General features: G+C 45.3%; 2 protein-coding genes across 3 annotated transcripts; one reads left to right on the forward strand and one right to left on the reverse strand.

Moving 5' to 3' along the window:
• Positions 1–1,289: 1,289 nt before the first annotated feature.
• Positions 1,290–7,622, reverse strand: GIMAP2 (GTPase, IMAP family member 2). Its single transcript, XM_006101037.3, has 3 exons — positions 7,362–7,622; positions 3,622–3,657; positions 1,290–2,521 (listed from the first exon to the last, which is right to left on the reverse strand). Exons 2-3 carry the CDS (start codon positions 3,647–3,649, stop codon positions 1,542–1,544), a joined length of 1,008 nt encoding a protein of 335 aa, XP_006101099.1. The 5' UTR covers positions 3,650–3,657; positions 7,362–7,622; the 3' UTR covers positions 1,290–1,541.
• Positions 7,623–15,221: 7,599 nt separating this feature from the next.
• GIMAP6 (GTPase, IMAP family member 6) lies at positions 15,222–22,871 on the forward strand. 2 transcript variants are annotated; one of them, XM_006101038.3, is made up of 3 exons: positions 15,222–15,398; positions 17,412–17,496; positions 20,281–22,871. In XM_006101038.3, the coding sequence occupies exons 1-3, from the start codon at positions 15,285–15,287 to the stop codon at positions 21,072–21,074; spliced, it is 993 nt and encodes a 330-aa protein (XP_006101100.1). In that variant the 5' UTR covers positions 15,222–15,284; the 3' UTR covers positions 21,075–22,871. The 2 variants fall into 2 exon arrangements, with proteins under 2 accessions (XP_006101100.1, XP_023620328.1); XM_023764560.1 differs by lacking the exon at positions 17,412–17,496 and having other exon boundaries at positions 15,223–15,398.
• Positions 22,872–24,322: the final 1,451 nt, after the last annotated feature.

Consider the following 24,322-nt stretch of genomic DNA (forward strand, 5'->3'; position numbering starts at 1 on the left):
CGCCCCAACCCCCTGATCCGCCCTGCTCTGTGTGTGACAGGGGGTGGCGCCGCAACCTCCCCATTGACCCTGCCTTGAGTGTGACAGGGGGCGGCGCCCCAACCCCCCAATCGGCCCTACCCTGAGCGTGACTGAGGGTGGCATCGCAACCTCCTGATCCGCCCTGCTCTGTGCATGACAGGGGGTGGCACCCCAACTCCCCAATCAGCCCTGCTCTGAGCCCGACCAGGGGCTGCACCTAGGGATTGGGCCTGCCCTCTGCCACCCGGGAGCGGGCCTAAGCCAGCAGGTCGTTATCTCCCAAGCGGTCCCAGACTGCAAGAGGGCACAGGCCGGGCTGAGGGACCCTCCCCTCCCCCCCCCCCCGAGGTCACAAATTTTTGTGCACTGGGCCTCTAGTATTAAAATAAATAAATAAAACTGTGTACGTATAATCAAAAGGGAGAGATAATGTAATAAGTGCACTTTGGGCCTTTGCAAAGTTGACAGTATTCAGTTTTATGTGTCTTTAAAACTCTTCTGAAGCCACAGGCTTCCTGTGGAAGAAAGTTTTAGTTGCTGCTCAGCTGAAGGTTCCTTTCTTGCCAAGTTACCTGCATGTTTAGACCTGCACTGTGGGTCCTGCCTGGTCTGAGTTGGAGCCTGGCAATAGCAGGCAGAACAGGACTGAATTCTGTCCTGTTGGCACCTCACAAGGAGAAGCCAAGGGAGACACAGGCTAAATACCTTGTCTCAGGTCAAAGGACTTAGATCAGCAGTTCTCAACCTGTGGGTCGCTACCCCTTTGGTGGTCAAATGGCCCTTTCACAAGGGTCGCCTAAGACCATCCTGCATATCAGATATTTACATTACGATTCATAACAGTAGCAACATTACAGTTATGAAGTAGCAACAAAAATAATTTTATGCTTGGGTCACAACATGAGGAACTGTATTTAAAGGGCCAGAACGTTAAGAACCACTGACTTGGATGGAAGAGCTGGCTTGGTCCTCAATCCAAAGGTGTTCATGTTTCTGCAGAAACCCCCTCCCCTCTCTCCTGCCCCCGCCAAGCCTTCAGAATATCTCCCCTGGTTCTTATGTGATTAATTGTTTTGTGTGTAGAAGTCAACACTCTTATAACTGATACCAGATGCATGAGTGTATCTGTGTGTAGTTAGTTGGCATAATTGGTATCACTGTTGAAAGAACAGAATTAAAGACATGGGATCTCAGCAGCTTTACAGCTTACTTATTGTTATTTTATTACATTCAGTAACAATCATAGTATTTTAAAGAAGAGTTTCCAGGAACATAAATCTGCTTTAGACATTTTCAAACAGGAGAAATGTTATATTTACAGCTTTCAAAAGGTTTTGGTATTATATGTCAAAACAAACAGTAACTTAAAATAATTTGGTTCATTAATAAATTGAGTGATGTTAAGATTTAACACTTCACAGAATCTTACATATTTACTGGTGTCAGGCACTGCATTTCACAGAGGAGACCCTGTGATTACCACGGTATCCCAGTGATAAATAGTTACTGATCCATCACTGTCATCTAGGAGTCTTGCATTCCACACCAATGGCCTTTCTGGGAATTATCATTAATTTTCTGAGGATAATGGACAATAAGCTACAGAACAAATTGCACATACTACAGAATAAGCAGTAAAAAAAATTGCATATTCTGAGCAATACGCAAAATATCAGAATTAGCAATCTGACAAACAACCAAATGCAAATGAGAATACACGGTAGTATTTTGAATAGGGCTCTTTTTAGGCAATTCTCCTTGGCCATGGTTGTGCGATGTCTCTGAATTTCCATGTACTTTATAAGACTCCCTGTGAAATTCTTTAATCTTTCCTCTGACTGCTCAGGTCCACATTCTGACCCTGTCGCTAGGCTGTAAAGCTCATTGGTATAGTGGTCACCTCTTTTCTCCATCATCAGGCCCTCAATCAAGTCCATTAGCTCCTTCACTTGGTCATCCTGATCACTCCCTTTTGCTCGGTTATTAAAGCCACATGCTCGCCCCCCACACGCTGCCACCAGCTTGCCTAGGGCTTTATTTTCTGAGTCGTAGATGTAATCCATCAAGGAGCCACCATCGAGGTCTTCCTTGTGGGTGAAGAGGACAATTGTGTGTTTCATGGCATCCTCTCCAAAGATCTCCTTGACCCTCTGTGCGGCCTGCTCGTCCTGGGTGGTGAATCGGCCCAGCTGCGTCACCAGGAGTAGCACATGGGGTCCTGGGGCCGACAGCAGGTAGCACCTCTGCACCTCTGTGTACAGATCAGAGTGGCCCTTCTCAGAAAATATATCTGGTGTGTCAATGATGACCATCTCTCTCTCACCCCAGCTTCCTCGACTTTCACTGCAGGTCTTAGTGAAGGCCTGGGCACACAGCTGGGACACAAAGGCTTGCTTCCCCAGGATGCTGTTCCCTGTGGCACTTTTACCAGTTCCTGTTTTGCCCACCAGGATGATTCTTAGCTCTGATCCTCTGCTGGGTTGGTTCTTTATATAGGGTCCTGTTGAGAGCAAGTTTACTGTGTTATTATTGTACTGATCATGCCAATTGAATATTTTTGAAAAATATATATATTTTATTGAATTTTTTACATAGAGAAAAGGAAAGGATAGAGAGTTAGAAGCATCGATGAGAGAGAAACATTGATCAGCTGCCTTCTGCACCCTCTCCCACTGGGAATGTGCCCGCAACCAAGGCACATGCCCTTGACAGGGATCGAACCCAGGACCCTTCAGTCCGCAGGCCGATGCTCTCTCCCCTGAGCCAAACCGGTCAGGGCCCAATGGAATATTTTTAATGATCAGGTGTTAGTCTCACATTATGGGAAAATATACTCTCACAATATATTGCATTTGTGAAATAGTAGCTAACTAACTATCAAATAAAATAAATCAATTATGGGGCTTTTTGTTTTCATTTTTATAAATTTAATTTTTTTTCTATTGCCATTTATCCCCTCTATGGGTTTCTCTAGGACTATAGCATATTGCCAAGTTGGATCCTAGACAAATATACTTGAAGAGGGAGATACAAGATGGATTTAGAAACACATTTCATCAAGCAAGGCTTGCCTGCATTGCTCTGTTCTGGCCCCTCTGAAACTAACTTTCTGAGGATCAGAGAAGTGGTGCCAAACTGTGGGTTCCACCTCTAGGTGGGTTAAGTACCCTGACTTGGTTCCAAAGCCAGAGAGAGCTCCTCTGCTCTCCACTGGGCAGCGGTGTGGTCATGGCCACCATTGAAATGGCTGGACCAGGGAAATATGGGGGTGAGCAGTGTAAAACGATTCTCTAATGCAGGAGTGGGGAACCTTTTCTCGGCCCAGGGCCATTTGGATATTTATAGCATTATTATCAGGCCATACAAAATTATCAACTTAAATTAGCCTGCTACATTTGGTCAAACATTTAATTAACTCACCCCTAATGCCTTGGCAGGGCCAGACCAAATGATTTAGAGGGCCATATATGGCCCACCCCTGCTCTAATGAATAAACAGCTCATAGCTTATATTCTGCTTAGAGAGGACAGCATGATATTTACAGAAAGTAGGCACAGACTATGGCAGAACAGGCACACACACCGGAAATCACTTTCTTACCCGAGTAGCTGCATTCATTTTGGTCCATTGCGACTCCTGAGGGACAGAGAGACAGGAGACCAATAAAACAGCAACAACAACCTATTATTTTTAGTTCTGAATCATGAAAGACCCTTATATTCCTGGAGCAGTTTCTACAGCCATGCCGCATTTGTTTACACGAAGCTGACAAGGTGAATGGAAAGAGAATTACTAGGTATTTTACAGAGAAATCAGGTCATTTGCCTAAAGTCACCCAGAGAGCATCTTGTTTGAATCTGGCAGCACATCCAAAGCAATAAGGCACAGAAAATGCAGGCCACACATTAACACCCAAACTCTTCCCAGTGCCCACAATTTATCGGCTTTGTGCTAAGGAACCCTTCTTTGCCAGTAACGTGTAAACTAAGTTACATGAAGTTTACAGTTCCTGGAAACTGGCTTCCCTTCAACCAAAGGCAGTCACTCTAAACCATTTCCCTTAAAATAGGATGAATTCGTTGTTAAAATGTTTTTTTTGAGCACAGCCTGGTAACTGCAGAACTTTTCCCGAATGAGAGCTTACCTGACTGACTGATAAAAGACACAGATGGCTCTCCATTCAAAACTGTGTTCAGCTCCAAGAGAAAAAGAAAACAAAACAAAAACCTGCTTCTGTCTTCTTCTCTGTCATCTCCGCTGAGCTTCCCCACTGCAGAACAGCCCCACCTGAGTCTATCTGAAATTCTCACGCCACAGAAGCAGAATGAAGAGTTCAAATGGGAAATGTAAGCAGGAGTTATTTGCTATCATGTGGCCCAACTGTCATTTCTTGTCAATAGAGAAAACAATTTTTTTTTTTTTTTTTAAATATATTTTATTGATTTTTTACAGAGAGGAAGGGAGAGAGATAGAGAGTTAGAAACATCGATGAGAGAGAAACATCGATCAGCTGCCTCCTGCACATCTCCCACTGGGGATGTGCCCGCAACCAAGGTACATGCCCTTGACCGGAATCGAACCTGGGACCTTTCAGTCCGCAAGCCGACGCTCTATCCACTGAGCCAAACCGGTTCCGGCAATAGAGAAAACAATTTTAACTGGACAGGGAAGAAAGGCAGGGACCCCAGGGAAGTTGGTCCTTGCCGCTGGGGCTGTGTCCTCACACTCACAAGCCTCCTAAATGCTAAGGCGCCCTGAGAAAGAATTCAACCTCATTCACACCTGGTAGCAGTGACTGTTGTAAAGGCAGCCATTGGGGGGAGGAGAGAGAGCATGGGTCAGGGGACACCTCTGTGAGGGGACAGTGCAGAGGGAGTCAGGGACAGAAGGGGAAGCCTGAGAAAAGCTGTGCTGTTAGAGTCAGATGGAGAGTAACAGGCATTAACCGCCCCAGCACTGTGAACTCAACTCACTGGTGGCGTCCCTGGCACCCCTGCTTTTCTTTCCCGTCCAGCTCTGTCATTTCAGGGAACACACCTCTTGGGGACAAAGGTGTAGGTAGTGTCTACGATAATAATGTGCAGTGTCTGCATTCAGGACGATCAATTCACAGAGTTAAAGTTGAAATTCTTCAGATGCTCTCTTTTCTTGTTTATGTGACAATCATCACAGCAGGGGAGACTAACTATGACACTTAGATTGCCTTTGAATTCCCAGACTAGTAGTGAGGCGTGTTGCTCTCTGTCCCTAGCCATCCATGAGGAATAATCACGGGCCCTGGCCTCACTATCAGGGGGCTGGGACATGCAGGGGAGCCGTGAACATGGGTGAACACCACTTCCGTTACACACTATTATCACCTTGTTTTGAATCCGTCCTTGCGTCTTCACTGGGCAGCCTCTTAAGGGTGCTTAAAGTACAATACAAAACGGCCAACTCCTGCTTAATGTCAGTATTCTATTCCTAAAAATACAACCGTCTGTGTCAAAGTACTAACAGGGAGCTATTTCCTAACTTTAATATGTAAAGCAAAAATAATGCAGTATACATCAAACCCAAAGCTCATCAATTTCTTACAGCATATATAAAATTCATAAAGCACCCTTTCAATTTTGCTTTCAATACAAGAAATTTAAAACAATGCTTTTCTGAACACCAAAAAGTACTTTTGGTTTATAAAAAAATCCTGTTCAAATGGCTAGTATCAAAAATTCATGTTGCTACAGCATGGAGACTACAGTTTAATACTGTGGTGTGTACTTGAAATTTGCTAACACAGCAGGTCTTAAGGGTTCTCACACATACAAATAAGATAATTATGTGTGTGAGTTGATGGGAGTGTCAATTAACCTGATGGCGATAATCACAAAATACATGCACATCAAATCATTGCATTGTGCACTCTAAATATATATAATTTTGTTCTCCAATTATACCTCAATAGAGCTGGAGGGAAAATAAAAAGACAGCAAGTGAGGCTGGGGAGCAACCAAAACATTGTTGGTGACAGTGTAAAATATTAGACCATTTTGGGACAATGTCTGGTAGTTTCTATGTCCTTTATTAGAGTACTAGAGGCCTGATGCATGAAATCTGTGCAAGAGTAGGCCTTCCTTCCCCCAGCTGCTGGCACCGGCTTCACTCCGGCCAATGGCAGGCACCCGGGTCCAGGCCGCCCCTCGCAGCCCCGGCTTGGTCTGGAAGGACATCTGGTCTAATTAGCATATTATGCTTTTATTATTATAGATTAGGTCTTTCTCCATGTAGAATACACACATTTCTTGCCAAGTTTATTCCTGAGAATCTCACTTTTTGTGTTGCCATTCCAAATCAGAATTTTTCCTTGAAAAAAGAGTTTTCTAAAGAGTTTTTATTTTGTATGAAGGAATAAAAAATTTTAAAACATTAATTTTAAAACCATCCAATTTACTTATTTTAGAATTTCTAAAAAATACTGTTTTATTTCCTATTGATTATCTTGGAATTTTTAGGTTGATCATAGACTTGAGTTGCAAATAATGATACTTGATTCCCCTATTTCCAAATATATACCTCTCATTGCTTTTTCTTATTTAATTACATTGGTTGTTACCTTTTATTTATTTATTTTTAAATATGTTTTCATTTGTTTTAGAGAGAGAGAGAGAGAGAGAGGACAGGGAGAGAGAAAAATATCAATGGGCTGCCTCTTGCAAGCCCCACCTGGACTGGAGCTGGAAGCCCAGCGACCTCTTGGTACACGGGATGATGGTCAACCAACGGAGCCACTGGGGGCTGGGCTGGTTGTTATCTTATAAAAAGTGAGCTAATGTGTGTTTATTTTCCCAAAGTACTAACAGGGAGCTATTTCCTAACTTTAATATGTAAAACAAAAATAATGCAATATACATCAAACTCAAAGCTCATCAATTTCTTACAGCATATACAAAATTCATAAAGCACCCATTCCATTTTGCTTTCAATACAAGAAATTTAAAACAATGCTTTTCCAAATACCAAAAAATACTTTCGGTTTATAAAAAAATCCTGTTTAGATGCCATAAAATTTAGGGCATCAAAAAATCTTATCATTAACAGTGATGCTGGTTATGGACATTTAATTCATTTATTTTCAAGTCCGGGTAGTACACTTTGTTTAGCCTGTGATTCCGACGGTTTCCCCCACTATCCCCCCCAACTATCCTCCCCCACTATCCACCCGCTATGGCCCCCGGCGCCACCATCATTGTCCTGTTTCAGCGATGGGGGAGCCCAGAAGTAGGGTAACCTGTGTGAGATCACCCGGCAGTGAGTGGCTGTGGTTGGGCCACAACCTCTAAGGCTCCTCGGTGTCCCCTTACCTGGCAGGCGCTGCCAGTGGGGCTCTGCCGCCCCAGGAAGGTGCTCTGTGGCCTCAGGAAGATGCAGGTGGGCACGCAGGAAGCCAGGCAGACACTGTCACACAGGAGCCCTCTGCAGGTCCAGCATTTCAGGCCACGTGGCTTTCCAGCAACAAGGAGAAAAGGGTTGCTGAGCACCCCGTGGCCCCCTTAGACAGGGGACAGGCCCTCTGGATGGGCAGGAAAACTGCTGTAAACAGGACCTGGAGACCAGCGAGCGGCCCTTGCTGTGTCCCCCCCCTTAATGGGACGCTTCCTGTCAGAGCCCGCCAGCTGCCAGGCACCTCCCATTTCCTTTTTATGATTTGTTAAAATAAGCAATTATGTGGAGGAAGAGGCTATGCAGGCAGTGATGGACCCTCCTTCCCCATCAGAAACAGCCCCTGTGACACAGGAGTTCCCAACATTCTCCTCAGCACCCATCCCAGGAACACCTGCCTAGCCCTACCCCCCACAGCCCTTCTCAAGGCTCTGCTTCTAGAATGTTCTTGCTCACTAGGGACACATAGGCACCGCTGGTCCACAGAGGGCCTGGAAGACCAACTCTACAGACATGACTTTGATGGGCTCCCCAGCCGCAGGTGCTGGCTGCCCCCTCTCTGCCATTGGACAGAGCAGCCCGTGGGGCTCAGAAGGACTGAAGTGTTATGTATGGGCAACTGGGAGCAGGGCTGTCATTCCTCTGTTTATCAACTGGCCACACATTTAAGGCTGGAGCAGTGAACACAGACAATTACCTTGCAAAGTGAGATGGAGAACACAATCTGGGCTTAGGCTCCCACATTCTGTTAGTCAATTCCAATAGTTATATTTGGAATATTTGCAAATCAAGAAAGCTTTTCCTATAGGTGCTGTTTTATACTGATTATTAAACAAGAAATTGATTTATAGCACCAAGGATTTACATAAGTGAGGTCAGAGGGTCTAACCTTGAACTCAGGGGGAAAATGTCCTCTCAAGCACAGCCTGAAAGAACACTTTACTAGATGGAATGGTGGATTGCAGCTGTTTTATAAGAAGATGATGCCGGTGCTAGAAAGTTCAGACAATGGTCAGAAGTCCGTAACTAGGAACCTCGTATATAGAGGCATACGGGAAAGTCAATGTCATTCATTTCCACACATTTGCTGATCCTATTTTACATGCCAGGCACTGTATTATCTACTGGGGACAGAGACGAAAAGGTCAGAATCAAAGGAAAAACTATTGAACCTCTCTAAGAATATATGCTTCAAATTGTTGGGAGCACGTTTTGAAAATCAGATTGGGGATGTCATATTGTTAGTAGTGAAAATGGCACTAGGTATTTGACCTCAGTTCAGCAACATCGGTACTGGCTTAGAAAAGAATTCAAACCCAAGACTGAAATTATAAGAAAAAGTTTATTTAGGGACATGGAAGTAAAAGTGAAGTGAGCCGTAGAAGAAATGGGCTCAGAATACAAGTCACATAGACAAAAGAAGCATCCTTGGAGAGGCAGAAGAAGGACCTCGGAAACTAGAGATGCACCCTGAGAGAGGAAAGAAAGGAATGGGAATAGGCAGGGTGTGCTCCATGGAGAGAGCCATGCTGGGTCCTCCTTCCTGAGGGCTTTTATCTGGGGCTTCAGGGGAGGATCTCAATAGAATCTTCATCAGCTTTCCAGGCATATCTCCTCAGGGTCCTGGTCTCAACTGGTTGTTGGTGCCTAGCAGAGGGTCATTAGTCAATGCAGCTGGTCCTAATGTCAGCCATGGCTCGCTTGTCTGGTTTTGCTGCTTTGCTGGGCCTGTAGCTGAAACACAGCTTAGGATTAGGGGTCAACTCCAGGGGTTAGTGCTTAAGGGAGTGGTCATGCAAGGGCTTGTGGTTTTTCTAGGCACCCAGGGCTCTCTGCCTTGGGGACTTTCTGCACCATGCCCACCATTCCTACTCTGCTCATCCCTATCCAACTGCCTACTACATTTCCCCCCAAGGAATGTTGGCTCTGAATTCTTTAAGGGAATAGGGCGCAGGGTCCCTCCTGTAGCTGCTTCTTGCTGACGAGGAATGACATTTCCTTCAAAGCCAAAAGATCCTTGCTCTCTGTCAGAGGGAGATGAGGCCTGGGGACAGGAGGAGGTTGCAATGGTATCTAGTGTCAGTGAGGGGTGGGATTCCCGGAGTACAAGTAGGGCTCATAACCTGGTGGAGACAAATTATGTTATAAATCTTAATATTATTGGGGCAAAAGCCAGCATGACAAGAATTATGACTAATGGTCCAATGAAAGAGAGCATTGCAGCAAGTATCCATTATTAAGATTAAGTATGCCTTGGGCCTTACCTTAGAAATTGTAAAGCTCAGGAAAAGGTTTAGTAAGACAACTAACTGAACTAGAGTCTAATCTTCTATATAAAAAGGTGGCTACCATATTAGGTAATAATAGACAAACATGTAAATTGACCATACCTTCGCTACACTAACCAGCCAATCAGGAGAGTATGCAAATTAACCCAACAAAGATGGCGGTTAATTTGCATACAGAGGCTCCAAGCAGCGGAGCAAAGCCTGATGGCCCCAGGCCGGTTGAGCAAAGCCTGGCAATGACACAGGCATTTTGCCCCAACCCACTGATGGAGGTCCTCTGGGCCTGCTTGGTCAGCGCTGCTGCTGGGATGGAGGAGCAGAGACACAGGAAAACCTGCTAACAACCTGCATTTTTAGGCAAGGTGGTATCTATACTAATAAAAAGGTAATATGCTAATTAGACTGAACATCTTCCAGACGTCCTTCCGGACAAAGCCATGGTGGCAGGACTGAGGCAGAGGTGGTTTGAGGTGATCAGGCAGGCAGGGGAGAGCAGTTAGAGGGATCAGGCCAGCAGGGGAGAGAAGTTAGGGAGATCAGATCAGCAGGCAGGTGAGCAGTTAGGTGCCAGCAGCCCCTAGGCGTCCCGGATTGGAGAGGGTGCAGGCCAGGCTGAAGGACCCCCCGCTCCTGTGCACAAATTTCATTCACCAGACCTCTAGTAGGCCATAACGACCTAACAATTGGTCCCTATGACGCCCACTGTGGCCAGCGAACTGCCTGATCAGGGGGTGGGGCCGGCAGCCAACCTCCCCCCTGCCGGCCTGTCCCTGATTGGACTCTCCCACCCTGATCAAGAGACAGGCCTGCTGGCCAAACCCCCCCTCCTTTCCCCCTCCATCAGCCCACCCCACCCTGATAAGCCTGCAGCTCCTACCTTGGCCGGCCCACCCCTGATCACACCCCCCCACCCCAACGGGGAGTGAAAATTCATTTGGGCGACCCCAACCTCCTGCAGCTCCTCCCCTTGGTAGGCCATGCCCCCAATGAGCCCCGACCACCCTGATCAGCCTGCAGCCCCACCCCCTAGCCAGCCCCACCCCTGATCAGCACCCTACCTCAATAGGGGGCAGGGCTGGCTGGCCAATATCCTGCAGCCCTCCTCCCACCAGGCCTCACTCCAGATGGGCCCTCCCACCCCCCAATCAAGGGCAGGGCTGGTTGGCCAACGACCTGTGGCCCTTCCCCCAGGCCGCTGGCCCCCAATTGGTACCCCCCCCCACCAACCCCATTGTGGGCGGAGTTGGCCATGGGGAGGGGCTGTGACTGGTGGGCCAGCCCTACCCCCCGTTGGCCCTCCCCAACCCCAATGGGGAGCAAGGCCCATGAGCTAATCGCCTGTGGGCCCCTTCCCCCAGCTGAGTAAGCCCTGATCAGGGGCCCTGATTGGGCCCTGATCCAGGCTGGCCGGCCAGCCAACCTCCTGCCATCTCCTCCTCCCGACAGGCCCAGCTTCGATCAGCCCTGATTGGGGCCGGGCTGGCCAGACCCCACCCGTGCACGAATTCATGCACTGGGCCTCTAGTGTATGCCATAAAAACACAATTTCTCTCCCTAAAGTCACTCTCATTTCAAATCAAAAGAGCCAAATTAAGACTGATCTATTTACTGCATTAAGTCTAGTTTCAATTTGGCCTGATTATTTGCATGAATACAAGAATAGCAATTAATCATATAGGCTCTTTTAAATCTGCTTTGCTGGAATCTCATAAGAAATCTCCAGATTAAGCTTTAATTAGCATCTCAGGGCAAAGAAGCCAAGCCACAGTTGCCATCAGGCTTTTCCTGCAATATCTATAGATTTGGGTGAATTCCTTAAGTTCTCAAGATTCCCAAAATGTTTTGAGATTCTTTCTTCGTCATCTCCTAGGAGAGCAATCTTAAGTCCTTAGCTGAAAAAACTGCCATGAACCATGTAAATAAGCAAGGCTCCAGGCTGTTTATAAAAGGGGCTTTTATCGGCTTCCCAAATCAACCTTAATTCCTTAAAGCTTTCTGGTAACATCCAGAGTCTAGGCGTGTTTCTCTCAACCATGACAGTCCAGTCAAAGCCTTGGTTAATAACCCCAGCTTCTAACTGTCCTGTTATAAAAAGTACAGATTCCTAGATACTACGCAGAGCTCCCCAAAGTGATCCTGCCTATTTACACTTTCATAAACATTATGTGAGAGTTCTGCTCCATATCCTCAGAAGTTTCTTAAAGTTCTCTCTATATAGATTTTTTTTTACACAATTGTAGCTTCATTCTTAGGCATTTTATTTTTGTTACTTTAAAAAATCACATGTTGTTTCTAATTGGCTATTGTTTGTATGTTAGTTAACTTTTATGGTTTTTATTTAATGTTGTACCCATCACATTTGTAATTAGAAAACTTATCAGTTAATTCTCTTGATTTCATGGGTGATGAGATGATAATTTTAGATACATCTTTATGTTTCATATGCATGCAATTTCGTTTTATTGCATACAGTCATACATCACTTATCAACTGGGATCCATTTTGAGAAATGCATCCTTAGGTTATTTCCTCATTGTGCAAATGTCATAAAATGAGCTTATACAAACCCAAATGGTCATCCTACCACACCCCTAGGCTATATGGTATAGCCTATTGTTTCTATACTATAAGCCTGTACAGCAGGATTCTGTACTGAATACTGTAGGCAATAATAACACAATGGTAACTACCTGTGTATCTAAGCATAGGAAAGGTACAGTACATGTTTGGTACACTGTTCTTTCATATGCAGTGCAGTGAGTTTGTTTACACCAGCATCACCAGAAACATGTGAGTAATGCGTGCACTACAATGTTACAACAGCTATAATGTCACAACAGCTATGATGTCATTACGTGATAAAACTTTTTCACCTCCAGTGTAATCCTGTGGGACCACCATTGTATGTGCTCTCTCTCATTGACTGAAATGTCGTTATGCGACACATGATTGTATTTCCTTCAGAAAAAAGCATTTAAAATAGTGTTAATGGTGAACATGTTAAACCTCCAAACTTCATTAAAACTTCAAAATCTTTATCAGAATATTTTTATGATAGAATACACTCTCTGAGGAACATTTTAGTTCCATCTTTTCACAGCTGTTCCAGAGCAAAAAGACGAGATGAAGCATTCAAATAACTGAAGGGGGTCCTTCAAGGCCAGAGCATAGAGGAGAAAAAAGACTCTGTAATGAAATGAGGAGGAAAATCCAGGAAGTAATCGTATTTGGCCGTGTCACCTAAAAGGGGTAAGGGAAAGGGAAAGCGAAAAAACAACAAACTGTGATGATCACAGCCCCAGGACACAGACCCACTAAGAGGGTGTGATTTAACTCCAAGACCACGCTGCCCCTCCCTCACACCTGACCACCACATCGACAGGGCTCTGGGATGGCAACAGTAAACTGAAGCTGCAGGAACTATGAGGGACAGACTCTATTTAAGAAGGAGTCCTTTAAGAAGTACAAATTGGCAGTTACAAAGCAGTCACAGGGATGAAAAGCACAGCATAGGAAATATAGTCAATAATATAATAACTATGTATGGTGCCAGGTGGGTACTGGATCACGTCATAAGGTATACAGGTGTTTAACCACTATGCTGTACACCTGAAACTAATATAATATTGAATGTCAACTGTAACTGAAAAAAAATGTAATAAAGTTTTCAAAGCTTTAAAAAAGGAGGTCCTTAGGGAACCCCACAGACAATAGGTGAGACAAAATTCTACAGGCCTATTGACTTTAGTTCCTAATATCTGTTGTATCACATCCAGCTTTCAACATTACAAGGCCTAGTAATAGGCGGAAAAAAACACAGTCTGAAGACACAAAGCAAATATTAGAGCCACTCAGATATGACACAGATTTTGGAAATTTCAGACACAGAATGTGTGTGTGTGTTTGTGTACACACACATATATGAAGAGATTTCTTTATTATAAAGGATATTTATGTATTATAAAAAATTGGCTCACATGATTTATTATAAGGAATTGGCCCATCTGATTATGGAGTTAATAGTCGCAAGTTCCAGTCAGCACACCAGAGACCCAGGAGAGCCAGTGGTGCAGTTCCCACCTTCTGAAGACATTCCGTTCAAGACTCAGTTCTAGTCCAAGGCCTTTCCCTGGGAGAAAATATTTAAAGGAAGGATGAGTTAGGGAAAGCAAAGAGACAATGAATTTCTGTCACAATAGTGAAGGCATAGGATAGCTGCAGGAATTGGGCTGTTCTCAAAGAAGGGAGATTAGTTAAAAAAAAAATCATTCTTCCAGCACAGCAATTTTTAACTGATGTTCCGCAAGAATTTTTGAAACATTTAACAGCTGACTATTTAGTCAGGGTCCTAGCTGCATTCCCTTGGGCCAGGGGTGGGCAATCTTTTTGTGAGTGCATGCCAAAACCAGCAAAATCTCTGACTCAAAATTCTTCTGCGTGCCAACCCTAATTTTTTGAGAACATGTTACACTTACTTGATATCTCTTAAGGTGTACGTATGTGAAGAAACTTGAAGAAATAATAAAATTTATTCGAGCGACAAAAATACAGTATACGATGATGAAAAATACATTTATTTTTTAATGTATACATACATGTACACTGGTAGTCCGACAGAAAACTTTATGACTCCATTTGATATTACCAGTGGGGCTTTTGCTGCTGCATCACTCATGACAGAGATTTTACATCAGGTTTATATTTCGTGACCTTCAGAGATATGCACGAGCTACTACTTTCATCTGTCAGGCTACTCCTATTATGAGACTTAACAAAATTCATCACTGAGAACAAAGATTCACAATTGTAAATGGAAGATTATAAGAGAGGGTTTCACGTGCCAGCAAAAGTTACTGGCATGCCATGTTTGGCACACATGCCAGGGGTTGCCCACCCCTGCCTTAGATGGTCAAATTAAAAAATGAAGCCCTAACCTGTTTGGCTCAGTGGATAGAGCGTCGACCTGCAGACTGAAGGGTCCCAGGTTTGATTCCGGTCAAGGGCATGTATGTACCTTGGTTGCAGGCACATCCCCAATAGGGGGGGTGCAGAGGGCAGCTAATCAATGTTTCTAAGTCTCTATCCCTCTCCCTTCCTCTCTGTAAAAAATCAACAAAATATACTTTTTTAAAAATGAAAGCAGTTGACACAATAGCCATCTTGTGTGAATGAATCAAAATGACACCTATTTCTTTTTGTCAGTTTGGCAAAACATATATTTTTTGTAATTAGTTTGTGTGTACAATGAGATTAAAAACATTGAAAATTGTTGCCCTGGCATAAAATTTTCTGAAGGGTCTGCTGCCTTTTGTTAAGCCTCTAAATTCTGGTTGTGCTGGTCAGGATAAAAATAATAACAGTCTTGTGCTCTTGTTCTTCCTGTTTCTCTCACTAAGGCTGCAAAGTGCACACAGCATAGGTTCTGACTCAGGAAGACCTGGCCCGGGTGCTCCCTCCCACTTCCTGCTTCTCCACCCACAGCAGACAGCCGCTTTGCCTAGAGCAGTTCTTAGTTGAGTTTTCGGTCACATTTTGTTGAAAAATACAGTACCAGCAATGTTGCCTTTCTGTTCCAGTGCCTACCGTGCTTTATGGGACCTCCTCCAGTCAAGGCCCCTAGATGCCTACAATGTGTCGACCCCAAAAGAAAAAGCCAAGAACTCACAGGAGGTAAGTCTCTGAGTATATCTGTGTGTGTGTGTATTTGTGTTTGTGTGTTATGGTTGTATATATTTTGTGTATTTATGTTTGTGTGTGTGTGTTGTATTTGTGAGTGTATGTGTGTGAGTTGTGTGTATTGTGTTTTTGTATGTGTTATGCTTGTGCGTATTTATATATTTGTGAGTATAATATGTGGGCACTGTGTTTGAGTGTATACAGGGTGGTGCAAAAGTAGGTTTACAGTTGTTCATATGGAAAATAATACAATAATTAATAAGTAATACAAGAATAAACTGTTTAGAGTACTCATAACCATAAATCTACTTTTGGCCCACCCTCTTTGTGTGGCTTGTGTGTGTTGTGATTTTGTGAGTATTGTGTTTGTGTGTATGCATGTGTGTTGGGTAAATGTCTATTTGTGTGTTTGTATGTTTGTGAGTGTATGTGTGTTTGAGTGTATTATTGAGTGGTATATGTTGTGTTTTTGTGTGTGTTATGTTTGTGTGCATGTATGTGTGTTGCGTATATGTATGTTTGTATTTTTGTGACTGTATGTGTTGTGTTTCAGTGTATATGTGTGGATGGTGTGTGTCATGTTTCTATGTGTATGTTTGTGTGTATGCATGTTTGTTGTGTATATTTGTGTTTCTATGTCTGTGGGTGTATGTGTACTGTGTTTAAGTGTATGTGTGAGTGGTATATGTCATGTTTCTGTATGTGTTATGTTTGTGAGTGTATGTGTGTGTTGTGGTTGTGGTTGTACTGTGTGAGTGGTGTGTGTGTGTTGTGAATGTGTGTGTCTGTGGTATATTAGAAAGGGCTGTGACTAAAAAGTCAGGAGAACTTTGTGTGCCTTGTGCCCTTCATAAACTCCTTGCTTATATGGGGAAGATGCTTCCATGAGTTTTACTTTCTCCGTTCGGAGTAGCTTCTCCATGTTCCATGTCAGAGACAAAACCACCGAGTGCGGCAAAGGTGTGAGATGCTGTTCAGGGCTGGATCTAGGGACCTGCAAGTCAGGTGTCCCCACACCCCGGACCCTTCATCTGGAGAAGGTCCCTGACTGTGAACGTCTTCAGGTGTCCTGCGTGTCCCAGCACAGAGTCCTGGGGCTTCCCACTTTCCTTCCCAAACCCACACACCAGGATGGACTCCTGGAACAGGGAACGATGTTAGTCCCTGAGGTGAGGCAGTGCGAGTGGCAGCAGGGCGCACTGCCCTCTCGCCTGAAGGATGACGGGAGTTTCTGGTGGGTGACAAGGCCATCTTTGCAAAGGCTAGGACTTGCAATAGAAAATGTCATAAAATGCGCTAGAATGTTAAAGGGACGACAGGACACCTAGTTCAGGCCCAGCATTCACTTAGGGGACACTGAGGCTCAGGCAGTGTGACCTTGGAGGTGGGCCCTGAGGTCTCCTGGCTTCAGCAGGACTGTCCCGGAGCCATGTAGTTCCTGTGCCGAGGCTATTGGCCTCCTCAGCACAGCACCCGGCCACCCATGTCTCAGCCCTCTGCCATCCTCACTGCCAGGCCTTCCTCAGGGATCATTCTGGCACCAGGACCTCACTGCACCCCCAGCCAGCCCTTCACCACAGTGTCCTGCTCCCACCTTCCTGAATATTCTGTCCACACATCCTTCCACTGCTCCCGGGACAGTGTCAGACCTGCTTCTGCGTCTCTGCTCCTTTCTCCTCCTCACATGACAGCTCCAGGACCTTCTGTCCATCCAAACGCCATCTGTTCCTCAGGCTGCAGGCCATCTTACCTTTTCCATGAAATTGCTTAAACTCACAATGCAGACTACAAAGAGGAGAGAGGGGAGAGAGAGAGAGAGAGAGAGAGAGAGAGAGAGAGAGAGAGAGAGAGAAACAGGGCCCCTAAAGGAGATAATGTCTCAGACCTTCCTCTCCTCACTCAAGCCATACCCCTCCCCCCAAAGCAATGTAAAAAACTTCCTTCTGACAAGAGAAAGTCAGGTGCCCCCTGAACTAGTTGAAAAATCAGACATACTATTTTCTCTAGGTGGAGGAAGAAGAATTCGAGGCGATTGACCCGGATAATCCCTCAGGAGCAGTGGCCCAGCATCCTAAACAAGATGTGTCTGGAGGTAAAATGACTTCCTAGTGTACCTGAACCTGAGGCAGGTGTGGATGGGGACTGTGATGTGCAGGTGCCCTTGGAGAGGCAGCAGAGTGCAGCCCAGTCAGAGCTGCACCAGCAGATGGCCCTTGGGTGGGGCCTTGCTTAAACCCACCTAATAAGAGGGAAAGGCCCCCAACAGGCACAGTGGGAGAAAGGTGCAGAAAAGAGGAGAGAGAGAAAGAGAGAGAGAGAGAGAGAGAGAGAGAGAGAGAGAGAGAGAGAATATGAACTAATCCTGTACTCAGGAATTACCCAGGGATACCTGTACTCCCCTTGGTGGGGGCTTGCAATCCAACAAACCCTATGTGGGTGCTTGATAGCTCAGATGTGGGAGCACTGAGGGTCAGAAAGGCTGCAAAGCACCATGTGAGTGAGTGGCTGCCTTAGAACTGGGCTGGCCCTTCTCAAGGGGATCTTCCCCGAAAGCTCTTGCATTGGGGTCAGGTACTTAACAGTCATGGCCTCAACTTCGTCATTATCCCAGGGAGACAGAGTTTAGGAATTTTCGCAATCTATCCATTTTCCTGGCCAGGATAATTTATTTATGATTCATCATGTATTTGAACACAAATGATTTTTATACTATATGGACTTCAATGGCCTAAGCCAGTGGTCAGCATACCGCGGCTCGCGAGCCACACGCGGCTCTTTGGCCCCTTGAGTGTGGCTCTTCCACAAAATACCACATGCGGGCGCGCACGTACAGTGCGATTGAAACTTTGTGGCCCATGCGCAGAAGTCAGTTTTTGGCCTGGGTGAGTCTATTTTGAAGAAGTGGCTTTAGAATAAATGGGGGGGTATATGTTGGTCACAGGCGACAGGAGACGCGGTGCAGGCGGGATACACAGCGCAGGGGAGGTGCGCGCGATTCATGCACAAGTTGAGGATGGGAGAGTTGGAAGGGTTCAACCTCAGCGAATGTACCTCAATCAGATTGAGGACGTTTTCAGCAAAGGCCAGTTTAGGAGTACCCTAATTAAGTTAATAACAATGTACCTACCTATATAGTTTAAGTTTAAAAAATTTGGCTCTCAAAAGAAATTTTAATTGTTGTACTGTTGATATTTGGCTCTGTTGACTAATGAGTTTGCTGACCACTGGCCTAAGCCATTGGAAGCAAGCCATATTAATAAACATGCCGACACATGATTTTCCCTTTCTCATAGCAATCAAAGTTAAATATTACTTTTAAAATCCTCTCTAGCATTTGAGTAATGTACTTGGGGTGCACTGGCTCCAGGCTTGCCCAGAGGGGAGTCGATACTGTCTTCACCCAGCTTCAGATTGGCTGAGAGGGCAGGGATGAACATTCCACCTTCCTTGCTTCCTTGAAACTCCCACCCACTCACTCAGATTCCTTTCAAAGCCAAGTGGGGGAAGCTGGAGGGACCCAAAGTCAACAGTCAGAATTGGTTGGTGTGTCCACCAGCCAAGGATGCTAATCCTGTCTCTATGAGGTAAAGTTAGGGCTCTGTCATTGAGACACATCAATGTCTTCACTGTGGAACAGACTTGGAAACCAGAGCTGCCATTTGGGACCTTTTTCTGTGCTCTGGGTCTGTGACCTCAAAGGCCAGGAGATGGAATTCTCTTTCTGTCCTTCAGCCCCAGTCATTTCTAAAATTTTAACATTAGATTTTTAAATATTAGTTGGCATCTTCAAGTCTTCTCTTGACCAATAGTTCCTATATTCATCTGGGTGGGAATATTTGGCCCAAATTTCAAGGATATAGACAAAGAATGTGATCTCAGTGTGCCTCTGTGCTGTTGAGCCCGGGATCTGGTTGAAAGATCCCATATTCCCCATATTTCTTGTTGGAACAGCTGAAGGAGGTGATGTGGTCAGTCACTTCAGGGACAAGACATAGATACAGACCCACACACTTCTATCTTCATCACCCAGGGATACCTAGGAAAGCTCAGGATCTCATATTCATGAAGGGCTGGTATCCACCTGGGTGAGAACAGGTGACCCTGAGAAGTTTCAAAACCTGTAGATAAAATGTGGTATTCTACCATATGATCCAGCATTTCCACTTCTGGGTATATGCCCCAAAGAAATCAAAGCAGGGACTTAAATAGTCATGTGTACACTAATGTTCAAAGCAGCATTATTCACAATAGTGGATAGTGGGAACAACTCATGTTCACATATAAGAGTAAACAAAATGTGACCCATCCATATAATGGAATATTTTTCAGCCTTGAAAAAGAAGGAAATCCTGATACATGCTACAGTATGGATGAACCTTGAAAACACTATGTCAAGTGAAATAAACCAGACAAAAAAGGTCAAATTTACAGGAACTTATTCTAGGTCCCTAGAATAGTAAAATTCATTGAGACAGAAAGTAGAGTGGTGGTTAGCAGGTGTTTGGGGAAGGGAGGCATGAGAAGTTATTGTTTCATTGCTACAGAATTTCTGTTTGGGGTGATTTCAACATTAAACTTTTAAATATTAGTTTGCATCTCCAAGTCTTGAGATTCGTGAGTGATGATTGCACAAAAATGTGAAGCATTCAATGTCACTGAGTTCTACACCTAAAAATAGTAAAAACAGTAATTTTAGTTTCTGTATATTTTACCACAATAAAACAATTAGAAAGAATGGAATGTGAGCCCAGAGCAGGTCTTAGGTACAGATGTTAATCTGTCCTTCCTCAGATGACAGTCTGCCCTGAGGTCATGAAGCAGACCCAGGAGTGAGGCTCTAAACCCTAATCCCTCTGCTTTCTCTTGATGCTTCTAGATCTGAGGGAGAAGGAACAGACCCCAAAGAGGCTGAGGCTCATCCTGGTGGGGAAAACCGGAAGTGGGAAAAGTGCAACAGGAAACAGCATCCTTGGCCAGGAAGTGTTCCAGTCCAAGCTCAGTGCTACACCAGTGACCAAGACCTTCCAGAGAGGGAGCCGAGACTGGGCCGGGAAGGAACTTGAGGTGATTGACACCCCCGATATTTTGTCCCCTGGAGTTCCACAGGAATTGGCAGGTAGGGGCTCCTGGGAAGCCATCGTCTTCTCCTCCCCAGGGCCACATGCGGTGCTCCTGGTGACAGAGCTGGGCAGGTTCACAAAGGAAGACCAGTTGGTGGTCAGGCGCCTCCAGGAGGTCTTTGGAGTGGGAGTCCTGGCCTACACCATCCTGGTGTTCACCCGAAAGGAAGACCTGGATGGTGACTCTCTGGATGGGTATGTGAAAGAGACTGACAACCAGGAGCTTGCCAACCTGGCCAAGATTTGTTCCATGCGCCACTGTGGCTTCAACAACAGGGCAGAGGGGGCAGAGCAGGAGGCCCAGTTGAAGGAGCTCATGGAAAAAATAGACATGGTCCTGTGGGAAAATGAAGGCCATCATTACAGCAACAAGGCTTACCAGTTCTCCCAGCAAAACCTTCGTCTCACAGAAGTGCAGGAAGGCCATATAATCCAGGGGCAAGGCTCTGAGGAAGGGCCCAGTGGGGAGTCCTTGGTGGAGGAATTGTGCCGAATCCAGAAGGCATCTGAGGAAACTCACAAATGTCTCCTGAAGAGGGCACCTATCTGAGCATATGCTGGACTCCACTGAGGGACAGCTGTTTCTTATGAGCTCCTTTCAGCCCTGTATCCAGTTTCCAGCCAGTCACTTGTCCTCTCCATCCCACAGGTCACTGACCATGCCAGTCTCCAGGTGGTAAAAAGGGGTGGGTTCCTGAGTTCTCAGCTACCATCCAGGTCCTTCATTGCATCTTTCAGTGCACGTGGACCCTCCCTCCTCTCTACTCCCTGCCCCCAGCACGCTTTCTCATATGGAACCTCACATTGCATTGGCATTGCATTTCTTGAAGTTCTTATCTTTACCCTGATAGAATGAAAGTTCCTGAGGGTATATCATTCTCATTCTTCCATGTAACCCCCACAGCATCCTGGTCTTTGGAGTCACTCCTTAAATGATGATAGTCAATCAGTGTGGGGTGTTGGTCTGGTGACTTCACACCTCCTGGACTATGTCCTTGCCCACAAAGAGGCAGGCATAGTGACTTTTTAAGTTACCTACGGTGTGTGGTAGGGCCACGACATTGTAATGGTTCTGAGACATGAGAAGAAGGACTGCTGCTTGGCTCGAGGGGGAAAGCAGGTAGAAAGAGAGAATCAGAAAGGAGGAGCCCTTTTAGTCACCTCTGAAAGAGGCCATTGGACCACAACAAAGGAGCCTGTGGGAACTGGTAGGAATGATGAGCAAAGTGGGGTGGGTTATCCAAGGAGCCAGGCCTGGTCAGGCAGGTGGCCCTTAGTCCTGGCTAAGGATCTGGAGACCTCAAGGTGTACCAAGGGGCTTGGGAAGAGGAGGAGCACTTCCCTAAAGCTGACATAGATTAGGGATGTTCTAATTAGGGTCCCCTCTCATATATCTGCCTTCTGATTATGGGGAAAAAAGACGATTTTCAGCCTTATCTGCAACCCTTTCCCTTCTCCTTGACAGTGGGGAGAAGGATGCATGAAGTCAGTGTATGGGTGTGTAGTGGGGTTCCCAGTAAGGTATGTGTGAGTGTTAAATGGAGGGAGGCAGAGAAGAAAGGGAACCTGCAAAGGTGGCAGGTGAGTGACGTGAATATTGTAGGGAGTAGCCTGCCTGGTGAGGGGAGGAGTCTATGTCATATGGGTCGTTGTGGAGGGTTGCAGACAGGGGCCTTGGGAAGCGAGGTGGACCAGTACCAAAAGACAGTGGATGTTGGTCTGTGCCTGGCCTCTGAAAAGGAGGTGCCATGTAATGCTACAAAGAGCCCAGCACATCTCAGATGAACCTCAACTTCTCTGTGGAGTCTGACCAAATGATGGAAACAGGATAGGAGGGAAAAGGGAAATACCTCGCTACAGACCCCTCTTTACTTTTGTCAAGCAATGTGGCAGAGGGTCTCCAGCTCCCTTCTTCAGGGAGGGGTGGAAAGTGGAGGTGGGGGTGACAGTGCTGGGGGACACTCAGAAATCGGAGATGCAGCCTCAAGTCTGTCTAGATGCTTACCTGCTGGTCAGAGATCCTCTCCTGTCAGAGGCTCTCTCGGGAGCCTGGTCTCCCAATCTCGAGGCCATGACACCCCCTGACCCACATACTGGGGACGCCTAAGAAAGCCAGAGCATTTGTTATGCTGAAAGTTTCAGGAAATTGTCTCAAGGCAGAACGGAGACTTCTTTTGGTTCATACCTAAGACAGTCCTGTGTGACCCGTTGATTACATTAGCACTCCACTTCCTATGACCAAAGCGCTATTAAGTCTTTATACTCCCAAAGATCCATGGCAGGATTTCCAGTTCTGTTCCTGTCTTCTACTTTCTCTCCTTATGAATAAAATATTGATTTGATTACAGTGGCTTTGCTTTCCTCATTTATGTACTTCCTTTGTTATTCTTAGGTATTTATTCTTCTATGTGAGGATTTAAATCAATGGTTTAAGTGTCAGAAAAGAACCTCAATGGCATTCCAGCTGGAATTGTGTCACATCTCTGTATTACATTTGGGATACATAGTAAATACTTCAAGGACACATGAACCAAGGTCATCTTGTTTCTAAGTGAGCAGACTCGCAACTTCGGAGCTATGGAGTAAAAGTTAAAACCATCTGCATTTCCATTAGGATAGCAAGATAAATTTCTTCAGTAATTGTTGTTGTTTTAACTATTAGCTGAATTCATTTCATAACAGAAAATACAAACATTTTTTCACCAAGTGACACCCATTCAGTGATTCTAAATGATAAGTCACTCAAAACATATCAGACATGGTGTTTCCTCTCCTTTATTACTAAAAATCAGGGAAGATGCTGCCCACAACATTTCAGAAGGCAGGACAGATGCTGCTCCACTGCTGTCACTCCGGGGGCTCTGAGAGTGGGGCAGGCAGGTGTGGGCCTGTCTGGACACTCCACAGTCTGTGTATCACTAAGAAAGACATGGTGTGGGGAGAGAGGATTGTTTTGGTTCAGGCTGTGAAAATAGTGAACTTCAGAATTCGTTATTTTCAAAAAATATCTCAACACTGGAGTAAAGCACGAGAAACAGAGACTTGTGTAGTTTGAAGAGCCCAGTGAGTACACACTTGTTTCCTCCTTGGTGGGTCACATCAGCTGCTAAAGGTCTCCGGGAAGGTTTCTCCCTCTCACTTCTCCTGGAACAACATTGATGAACTAAGGAGAAAATACACAATAACAAAATAATAATTTTAAAGCAACTGTTTGGAGGCACTGGGAAGTGACCAAATATAGACCAACCCCAGGGGATTCAAACGTTTGTCAATATCCAGTGGCCAAGATAAAGAGACCACACTACTGCCACATTCATGTGGTCTTCCGGTCCTGCTGACAGGAATAACCCTCAGGCAGAAATTCACAGTGCCTGGAGAGAAGGTGGTTGAAGTGTGGAGGCAGCCAGAGCCGGTAGACAATGATGGGGAACCTCCCAGAAGAACAGAGCTACAGAGGGAGTGGGGCTTTAGAAATTCTGCACATAAATTACTCCTCAACCTTTAGCTGATCCTGGGACTTTAACCTCCAAAGGGTTCAAGGGAAAATTGTCCTGGAAGGCAGGAAGAGCAGGTCGGAGATGTCAACAGCAAACAGAATTGGAGTAGTTCCACTGAAATCCCAAAGGGTCATATTTTAGGAGTAAATAGCACATCAGGGTTCAGGGATTTGCCTACAGGAAGAGGTAAATTGGAGTAGTCCTTGGCTAATGACATCTAAACCCACCCTTTCCAAGGTCAAAGGGATATGCCCATAATTTGAGTGAGTGTTTGCTTAAATGAAAACAAACTCAACATTCT

The sequence above is a fragment of the Myotis lucifugus genome, unplaced genomic scaffold (genome assembly GCF_000147115.1).
Source record: "Myotis lucifugus unplaced genomic scaffold, Myoluc2.0 scaffold_336, whole genome shotgun sequence".
Classification (NCBI taxonomy): Eukaryota; Metazoa; Chordata; class Mammalia; order Chiroptera; family Vespertilionidae; genus Myotis; species Myotis lucifugus.

Bases quoted from the DNA above. Each gene is read 5' to 3' on its own strand.
- GIMAP2 (XM_006101037.3), bottom strand. From the start codon at position 3,649: ATGGACCAAAATGAATGCAGCTACTCGG. The intron at 2,522-3,621 runs GTAAGAAAGTGA...TGCTCTCAACAG, and splicing joins AAATGAATGCAGCTACTCGG to GACCCTATATAAAGAACCAA.
- GIMAP6 (XM_006101038.3), top strand. From the start codon at position 15,285: ATGTTGCCTTTCTGTTCCAGTGCCTACCGTGCTTTATGGGACCTCCTC. The intron at 15,399-17,411 runs GTAAGTCTCTGA...TATTTTCTCTAG, and splicing joins AAGCCAAGAACTCACAGGAG to GTGGAGGAAGAAGAATTCGA. The intron at 17,497-20,280 runs GTAAAATGACTT...TGATGCTTCTAG, and splicing joins TAAACAAGATGTGTCTGGAG to ATCTGAGGGAGAAGGAACAG.